This window comes from Dryas octopetala, chromosome 3 (genome assembly GCF_963921425.1).
Source record: "Dryas octopetala chromosome 3, drDryOcto1.1, whole genome shotgun sequence".
Lineage (NCBI taxonomy): Eukaryota > Viridiplantae > Streptophyta > Magnoliopsida > Rosales > Rosaceae > Dryas > Dryas octopetala.
Genome location: NC_141368.1, coordinates 14,271,116 through 14,281,634, shown reverse-complemented (window position 1 = coordinate 14,281,634; position 10,519 = coordinate 14,271,116). Strand labels below are relative to the sequence as shown.

General features: G+C 36.6%; 1 protein-coding gene across 1 annotated transcript; it reads right to left on the bottom strand.

Moving 5' to 3' along the window:
* Positions 1 to 7,214: 7,214 nt before the first annotated feature.
* Positions 7,215 to 10,058, bottom strand: HEME2 (Uroporphyrinogen decarboxylase). Its single transcript, XM_086236502.1, has 6 exons — positions 9,794 to 10,058; positions 9,474 to 9,595; positions 9,216 to 9,326; positions 8,908 to 9,096; positions 8,257 to 8,382; positions 7,215 to 7,814 (listed from the first exon to the last, which is right to left on the bottom strand). Exons 1-6 carry the CDS (start codon positions 9,906 to 9,908, stop codon positions 7,299 to 7,301), a joined length of 1,179 nt encoding a protein of 392 aa, XP_086092628.1. The 5' UTR covers positions 9,909 to 10,058; the 3' UTR covers positions 7,215 to 7,298.
* Between the last annotated feature and the right edge of the window lie 461 nt (positions 10,059 to 10,519).

Sequence of the window (10,519 nt, the reverse complement as noted above, 5' to 3'; positions counted from 1 at the left end):
ATACTGTAGTAGAGATTATGACTTATACAAGTCTGGAAGCTAGGAAGGAACATAATTTTGGACTACAATAACTCCAAACTAATAAATGATAATCCTAAATTAGTAGACAACAAAATTATTATTATTATTATTTTTTAAAAAGCTCTCAAATTTATAAAAATAAATAGAGGCATTAAGTGCACACGAGATGTTCTAGAGTACCGATAATCATTGTTCGACAGTAACTCTACAATAATAGTTTTGTTCAATAATAACTTTGTAACAGTGAACATAAAAAAGATTGATTTGACTCCATAAAAGTGATTTTTTGTGTTTTACGTTAGTTTTTATGAACTTTTGACATGCATGTTTATATAAAAAAATACTATAAGTTTCATGTTTATGCCTTTTTTATAATTGTTGTTGCATAATGAGTATAGTCCCTATGAATAATAATATAGTCACTATTATATGTTAAAACACAAAAAGAAAAAAATGTGGCGAGCACTGAACTCCATGTCCAACGCTTTTTTTCATTAATGTGGGCTGAGTTATCATTATATTTGTTCACGTTGAGCTTTAAAAAAAAAAAAAAAAAAAAACCCAGTTTAAAATTTTTTATAATTGAGTTGCAAAAGCACATCATATTTGGAGATGCAATGTAAAGTACACAAATTAAAGGCCACATGATATTTTTCATCCTTAGGAGTGCCATATAATGATGAGTACAGACATACATGGCATGAAATAGTCACGAGATTGGATTCAACGATACTTTGGCATGAGTGCAAATTTGACGTACATGCCATATAGCATGCACTGCCGGCAGCCATGACCAATCACCGTACGACATGTGAGTTTAATTTGGACGCGTTTAAAAGTTGATCAAATGACCGCACCGGCCATGACTTCATGCAATGCAATGCAATGCCACATTTAACTCATTTTTATTTGTACCGTTGCGTGGCATCTACTATCTTGCTTTATTTGTACCTTTTTCGTTTTTTGGCAAGCAGCCGATAAAGATATCATGGTCAGAAATTTACATTAAGAACATATCAAACATATGGCTAGCTGCAGGAAGGCATACATGTATCTTGGTCATTCCAAGTTGGGTAAACATCTAATTTGGAACTTTGGTTCGTCTGAATTCTGTGATACTTTATAATGCATATAAAAATAAGGGTAAGATTCAATTTTTTTTATCAGTAACCTGAATACACTTTTTACACCCAACTAAAAATAAAAAATTATAAAAATATAATAATAAGGGATAGCTATGCCACGTACACCAACCTTGCTACAAAAGTTGAATGGTCCATGCCCTTCAATTATTCTAATTATCAAACAATCACGTTTATGTGGAGATCCATCCTCGCACATTTTTCATATTGTATTATTGACAAGGACCATTTTTGGATAAAGTTTTAATACGAATCAAATTTCAGATTTGTTAATTTTTTTGATAGCTAGGTGTGGTCTTTTGTCCTTCCTACTTCTGCTTGCAATGCCATTTTATTTATTAAATAAGTCTCTTTCTCTGTCTATTTCGATCGATCAGGCTTCCTAGCTAGTGGCCAATTACTGCAACTGAAACATGCACCACACACACACACCATGCCATGTCTATGCGAAATCAAATTATTATTCCTTCTTAATTATTTTCTTTAATTGGCCCCCAGGAGGATCGAAATTAAATGCATTGATATTTGAGATGAGCAATTATCTAGAACCTAACGTAAGATTTTCTATATATCATTGAGGTTTTCCATGTTGCAAATAGATTTTCTATACAAGTCATAATCTATTTGAGATGAGCAATTATCAAACTGTAGTAGAGATTATGACTTATACAAGTCTGGAAGCTAGGAAGGAACATAATATTGGACTACAATAATCCAAACTAATAAATGATAATCCTAAATTAGTAGACAACAAATTATTATTATTATTTTTTAAAAAAAGGCTCTCAAATTAATAAAAATAAATAGAGGCATTAAGTGCACACGAGATGTTGTAGAATGCCGATAATCCTTGTTCAATAGTAACCCTACAACAATAGTTTTGTTCAACAACAACTCTGCAACGGCGAACATGAACAAGATTGATATGACTCCGTAAGGTGATTTTTTGTGTTTTATGATAGTTTTATGAACTTTTGACATGCATGTTTATATAAGAAAAGACTATAAGTTTCATGTTTATGTCTTTTTTATAATTGTTGTTGCATAGTGAGTATAATCACTATGAAAAGATATATTGGAGATGTAATATAAAAAACACAAATTAAAAGCCACATGATATTTTTCATCCCTATGGAGTGCCATATAATGATGAATACAAATTTGACATGCATACATGCATGGCATGAAGTAGTCACGAGATTGGATTCAACGATACTTTGGTACGGAGAATAATTTGTTTGTCCTTATGATATGGGCAGGTTTGTGTAACGATAGAGAGAGAAAGAGAGTGTTCATGTGATATGGGTAGACTTGTGTAACAGTAGAGGGAGAAAAAGAGTGCCCCTGTGATATAGGCAGGCTTGTGTAACAGTGGAGAGTAAAAGAGAGAAAAAGGAGAGAAGAGAGATAAAAAAGGAGAGAGGAGAAAGATGGAGAAAGATGGATACTACAATTGGTATTCCTGGGCAGGTAAGTCCCTCTTTTTGGCATGAGTGCAAATTTGACGTACATGCCATATAATTGCATACACTGCGGACAGCCATGACCAATCCAGCTGTCACCATACGACATGTGAGTTTAATTTGGACGCGTTTAAAAGTTGATCAAATGGCCACACCGGCCATGACTTCATGCAATATTGGCACATTTAACTAATTTTATTTGTACCATTGCATGGCATTTACTATCTACTATCTTGCTTTATTTCTACCTTTTTTGTTTTTTGGCAAGCAGCCGATAAAGATCATTGGTCAGAAATTTACATGAAGAACATATCAAACATATGGCTGGAAAGCATGCATGTATCTTGGTCATTCCATGACGCAGTGAAAGTAACTAAAGGAAATATCTGCAGCGTAAATCCTAGCAATATAATCTGAAATTCACTAAAGAATTGAGAGAAAATATCAAAATTTATTAAAAATATTCTAAATAATAATCCTCTAGGCAATTGTAAAATTGCTTAAATATGTTTAGGAAAACCCTAAGGTGCTAACAATCTCATAACTAAAGTCCACAGGTATTAGGAAACCTAAATAAAATAGAAACAAAAATCAAAAAATACTTAATTAAAATGCTGTTTTAAGTCCCTAAACAACCTCGGATGGCCAAAAAAGCATGTACCTATCTGTTGAAACAAGTACATATCGGTCGAAAACAGAGCTCGGATTTCAAATCTGTACAGTATCGATTTTGGCCTCCCTTCAATGCTCAACACTCCAGCTGCTCTTCGATTCTCCCAGCCAACCGTCCTACATCATTCCAAGTTGGGTAAATTTGGAACTTTGGTTCTTCTGAATTTGTGATACTTTATAATGCGTATTATTTAATGATGCCGCTATTTGGATTAATCCCAACATATTTTCTATACCCAATTAAAAATTAAAAATTATAAAAATTTGTTAATATACTTAACAAATTTTTTCAAATTACCCTTACTAAAACCCAACACTACATCCTAGTGGTGGGCATTAATACTGGGATACCGAACCCATACTGGTTTCATCTCATCCCATCCCGGTTATGTCCCGTATCGTTTAAGTCCCGTAATTTTTGGAATGATCTTGTACCGGTCTCAAATAGAATGGGATAGGAACAGTAACAATATATCAATCTCATCCTCCCGTATATAATTAATTTTATTTAATTTTATACCTTTCCCCTTCTTTTCCCCCTAAGACCTGACGTCCTGACCCCACTTTCATTTTTTTTTTCCTCTTTGTTCTGTCTTCTTCTTCCCCCCCAGATTGTCTCAAACTCTTTCTTCTCTCAACTCTCTTCCCCTCCCCGTGCACTTTCATTTATTTGGGTTTCTTCTTAATTTGTTCTGTCTTCCCCCCTCAAATTCTCTCAAACTCTTTCTTTTCTCAACTTTCTTCCCCTCCCAGTGCTTCTCCCTCTCTCTTCCCAGGTGGCTACGCAGAACCCAGCCACCCACCTACGTGTGCGTCACAACCACGGCCATAACCTAGCTGGTTCCGGCCTTGATTTCGGCGACCTAGACCACCGGCGAACTTCCCTTGCCAGTGCAGGACCTCCCCAAACCCCTCATAGTCGCGAGAACAGCTGGGAGAAGCTCCCCCACCGCTGGCTTTCCACAGTCCAGTACCACATTGTTTGGTTTTGACCGGTACCATGGTCACCCCGTCCCTATCTAGCTCGTCCCGAATACAAATTCCGGTATTGGGAACATGATGAGGTCAGTCCCGTCCCCCCCGTCCCATGTTCACCTCTACTACATCCCACCTATTCTACTCTCTATACCAAAAAAAAAACACCCAATACCATCACCACCACCACTCAACACCATAACCACCTAACATTAAGGTATTTTATTTATATACCTCCTCCTCCTCTTACTACTCCTTCTTTCCCTTTTTTTTTTTTTTTTTTTTTTACTGCAAATGCATATAAAAAGTTTGAAAAAAACTAAGAAACCCAGCCCTTCATTCTTCTTCTTCTTCTTCTTCTTCTTCTTCTTCTTTCTTCTTTCGCTTTCTTCTTCTTTTTTCCTACGTAGCCCAACTGAGAAACCAGCAGTCCCCCTCCTCCCTCCCTATCCACCCCCACCCAACAGCTCCGCACCCCCTCCCCCTCACCCCCGGTGGTTTGAATACGTACTGTAATCTTATAAACACAGTCTGGCAGTGGCCATGTTGAGCTTAATTATTAATGCATGTCATTTAGCTAGATAGAACACGCACAGTTTTAACATTGTTTTTATTCTCTGTTAAATTTATTAACACACAATAGTTCAAACTTAGCAATATAATATTGTAGATTATGAGGATAAGTAGCCGATGGCAGTTGTAGAAAGTGAACCACTATTTTATAATAATTAATAAGCACATAATTAAGCAAACAACAAAGCAGAGGGCTTTCTTAGAGAGTGTTCCAGAGCGAGGGTACCAGGGCTTTCTTACTGTGTGAGAGAGAGAGAGACTGAGAGACAGAGAGAGAATTATGATGATGATGATATGTGGGGGAGCTTGGCAGATAAATGATGTTCGGAGATTTTTTTTTGTTGTTGTAATAACTAGTATGTCTTTGTTGGTCAATTTATTAAAATAAAGAATTATATATTTATTAAATTATTAGGGCTATTAATGAACTAGGCAGGGTTAAATAGCCGCACCCTAAAAATAAACTTTGGATTATACATATTAAATTCCTCCTTTATTTTTAATATTAATAAAAATGCTAGTGAAAAAAAAAAAAAGCATAATTGGAAATAAAACAAGAGATCTTTATATATCAATATCGCACATTATCTTGCTTCACCTTTTTTGTAACCCTTGTCCTAGAGGCCTTGTATGTTCGGTTGAGTTTGATTGATATCAAGGGGGGTACGTCTTCATGATCTGCATCAAGTGAAATGGATACGCTATGAGCTAGGTTGAGATTCCGGTGTTCGATATTATAATTTTATACAAGAAATTGACTCTCAGGACCATCGGAACAAAAATAAAAATGGCTCTTACTCTCAACTCACCACTATAACAAAAATAATGCTCTCACTCTCAGCACTATTCAGCTAAAAAAAAAATAAAAAACATTTATATAAAAAAAAAAAAGGTTTTGGCTCTCAAAATTGGCCCTCACCACTAGAGAAGGCCTAAACAATGAAACCCAAATTTCACTCTAGGTTTTGGGTGGTTGCCTGACCACCCGCTCGTCGGAAATCCCTTGACAAAATCTCCGGTTTGACCCCTCCGAATGACCACCTATGACTACCCAAAGAGCACGCCCACAACTTGTTTGACGAAATGTTTGAATGGTTGTGAGGCTGTTTGATGTTTGAAGAAGGCAACTTGCGTTTGTTTTGTTTTTTTTTTAAGCCTAATCCAAAACAACGTCGTTTTGGGCCAAGAATTAAAAAAAAAAAAAATTGAGTAAACTAACAAAAAGTAGCCCGATTGAATTAACCCATGCTCATTCACCATTTATCCCCAATTCCCACTTTCTCAAACCCTAACCCCTTACCCAGCCCCATCTGCCGCGGCCCTACCCACCTGCAACATATAAGAAATCAATGGTTGAGCGATAGTTTGGTTGTTTACATTGAGAAATATGTTATTGCTTGTATTGACAATGAAGTTATAATGACACGTTTTCAGAATATGAAAACTTGTCGTGAACAATTGTAGCTTGTATTGTTTTTATAAAAAATTATGAATGAAACTATTATCGTTTAATTTTTTAGTGTTATTTTCGTAAAAAATAAAAATAAAAAACATTTATATAAATTTTACACTATAACCTGAGATAAAATTTCTAGATCCGCCAGTGATCATACGAAATATTTTTCCACCTTAAATTAGTTTAATTTATCTTCAGAAGTAATTCTTCAGTTGTGTGCCATGTTGATCATGAAACAAATTAAATGGTAGTTTTCCCACTACTTTTGCCTCTCTTTTTCTTCAGTACCTGCAAAGCCAAAATATTGTATGTCACATCTTATAATCATTTTAAAATATCAAACATGATGTAGATCGAATAGAATTGTATGACACACCTAGATGCAACTTGCAGGCATTGCAACGGATACAGACTCTGAGCCTGGAAGCAAGTTTCCTCTGTTACAAACTGCTACAGCTCACAGTTGTGCGAGCCCAAACCCAAACCCTTGCTGTCTCATCCAGTAAATAAAACGCTTCTTTGGCCTTGCACATCTCCGGAGAACCATCGTTTCATTCGACCGCTCGCTGTGGACTGCTCTGTTCACCACTGCTGCCTTTGGCCTCTGGTAATACCACTTCACTCCTTCCAATTGGCCTTAGTTACTTATATCTATCTGTTTGGTTGCCTAGAAAGTGTCTTGGAGAAAAAAGGAAAAAAAATGAGCTTTAGCTAATTCCTTATATGGAAATATTTATTGTTTCTTTATATTATTCTCCTTTTCTCACTTAGCATGACAAAGGGTTTGGATTGTGTCGAAACATCAGCCTCCAATCCATTTCTCAACTTTTTTTTTTGAGTCGGATATGTTGAAAATGCAATGGAAGAATTATTCAAACAAAGAGCGGTGTAATTTAACAGAGATGAAACAAGGACTAAAATTGGAACTAAAAATTACAAGGAAAAGAACTCAAGTTACTCAATTAAGAGAAAATTCATTCAATCTAAAATATATTTTCAATATCTGATTTCTTTAGCAACCTCAAAGAAATGAGCAACATTCTCCTCAGGTGTACCTACTACAATGCCGTGGCCAAGATTCAAAATATGTTTCCCTCTACCAGCTTTCCTCACTGTATCATTTATTCTGTTGGTGATGAATTCCTTTGAACCAAAAAGAACGCCAGGATCCACATTACCTTGAACTGCAATATTGGGTCCCAGTCGCCTTCTACCTTCAGCCATGTCAACAGTCCAGTCCAAGCTAACTACATCAACACCCGTCAAAGCCAGTCTCTCAAGCAAACCCCCAGATCCGCTTGCATAAAGGATTAAAGGAAGATCTGGATGGGTCTCTTTCACACCATCCACAATTTTCTTCAAGTATGGCAGACTGAACTCCTCAAAATCCACAGGGCTGAGTTCTGTGGCCCATGAGTCAAAGATCTGAACAGCTTGAGCTCCACTATCAGCTTGGTATCGAATATACTTTGTCATCGAAGTTGTAAATTTTTGAAGTAATGCATGGAGGACCTGAAGAAGGAACCATAGATCAACAAATTGGAGTCAACAGGCAACAAAGAGGGGGGAATTCACAATATGGGTTTGGAACCAAAAACTTCCTCCCCAAGGAAGTGGCCTAGGCAGCCTAGCTACTAACCATTAACCCATTGCAAAGGTGAAATAATAAAAAGGCATCAGATGATGAGAGCCAATTACCATTAGCAGAACCATGAGTGTAACCATGATTTTAAAAAATTAAAAAATAGAAAAGGGAACAACTTGCGTCTAAGTTTCAGGCCCCAGAACAAAAACAAGCATTGCAGATGCAAAATGCTGCAACCATTAAGGGCCCAATGATCCATAACACAAAAAGCTACCATGGCATACACTGTAACACATTTATACAGTTGTATCCATGCTTATAGGCCTCATAAAGTCACCAAAAACTAGATATGAGCAGCACCAAAAGTACCTTGGGTTGAGAGAAAGCTAATCTCTTTATTTTCGAGAAGTGCTTTGATGAACCACCTTCCACCACGTATGATGCTAGAGTGAAAGGAGCCCCGACAAATCCTAACACAGCTGCCTTATTATCTACCTGGAAAAGTAAAGATATGTGTGAGCATACCAAAGGTTATAATACTGGCATAAGCAGAGAAGGGATGATCCAATATCACTTTTTAAAGTCTCAACATGCAAATTACATAATAAACCAATAATGAGATTTAAAACATTCTTTTAGAAAGCACAAAACAAGAGAAGGTAGTAAGTAAAGATTTATTTAATATTTTTTCTTTGCTTCAAATTCTCTCCATGATGTAGTATTTAGGATACATGATAGTATGCAGTTAAATCTTACAGGATCCATGCAGTCTAACATAATATTATAAAGACAATTATCAGGATCCCTTGACAATTTTGTAAAGGACTCAGGCCTAACAAAACAATTATCAAAGTACATTACAGAGCTAGATTGTTCTATAATCCAAGTTTCCAAGTATGTGAATTTTTTTTTTCTTTTTACTGATCCATGTATAATTGGCACTAGTTGTGTGCGAGAAAAGGTTTAAATGAAATGAAGATGTTCAAATTTGAAAATGAATAAGGAGACGTGGAGTTAGACCTCTTTTCGCAAAATCGTCAATGCTTCCCCAACATATGGAACTGAATCTTGAGGAACAAATTCTCTTACTTGATCAACATCAGCAGCAGTATGCAGAGGGTCAAATATTACAGGACCCTTGCCTTTCACAATGTCAAATGGTATATTCATTCCAGAGAGAGGAGTAAGAATGTCTGAGAACAAAATGACCTGTCACAAGATGAGAGACATGTGAGAAAAAGAAACAAGCAACCCAATATAACAAGATTATAACATTTTAAGTGGCTAAACTGGGAGACCCAACAATGAATCCTAGAATGGCATCTTACTCCATCGGGCTTGAAAACCTTCCAGGGCTGTAGTGAAATTTCCACTATAAGGTCAACATTTTCGGATCTTTCTCGAAACGAAGGATACCTCTCGCAGAGAAGTTGGTAACTCTATCATATCGAAATAGATTAAGTTAGCAGGCGTAACTTGTAAATTAAGATATGCAAAATTCAAGCAAACAAGCAGTGGCCACTCCCTTAGGACTTAGCTAAAGTAATTGATAAGAGAATGAGATTACAATAGATGCATAAACCTGCCTTCATATACCTCCCTGCTTGCCTCATGAGCCAAACTGGGGGTCTTTCAACATCTTCCCCACGAACCGCATTAAGCAAAAGGGGCTCGGCAACTGAGGTAACTTGGGGTTCTGCCACACTCCCTGAATAAGATATTCATGAATTAGAATGTGAAAGACAAATGGGTATCTGAGAAAGAGAGACAATGTCAATGTATATGACTGTGTGCTAAAGAAGCCCAAATTAGCGCACACCCAACATCAATTACACCATTTCTCACAAAACCCAGTTCGAGTAGCTTAGAATTCTGCAACAATTGAAAATGGGAATATTGAATTTACCTCCGAGGGCACAGAGGAAGCGAGGCTTGGGTGCGCATCTGGATCTTCGTGTAAAGGAAGCCGAGGAGGGAACAGAGAAGGAAGCTATGGAGCCATGGCTGTGAATGCAGGACATGTTTGGAGGTAACCCAATTACGCAAAGGTATTGATTGGTCTCTAAGTCGAAGCTCTTCTTCGCATATCTGTGAGTGTGCCTCGGCGAAGAAGAACAAAAAAAAAAAGTCTGTCAGAGGATGATAATAATAACGATAAGGGTCGTAGTTCTGTCTGGTCCTGCGTGCGGACCAGGCACATAAGAAAGAGGACAATCCAACGACATGAAAATTCATGCATCTGAAGGCTAAAACGACATGTGGTATGCTTCATTATTTTATTGGAGTTTTTGGGATTTGAATACTGAAACAATAAAACGTCAACAGAAGCTCAGTTGCATATCAGATGACAGTTTCTTTGGGGGATTTTTTTTTTTTTGGTCAAAGTTTCTTTGGGGGAGTTAATCACAATTCACAACAGATTTGAGTGTCTTTTCGCTATAATAAATTCGTATCTCAAACAAAAAAACAAAAAGGATTTTTGTTTTGAGTAGCACTATTGCCACCTCTTATCTCTATTTTCTCATTCACTTCATTTTTTTACCACTTATTAAATTTTAAAAAAACAACAATCTATTTATCTAACCCTCATTATCGGCACAATACTCTTAACTTACAAACTCAAGTTACTCAA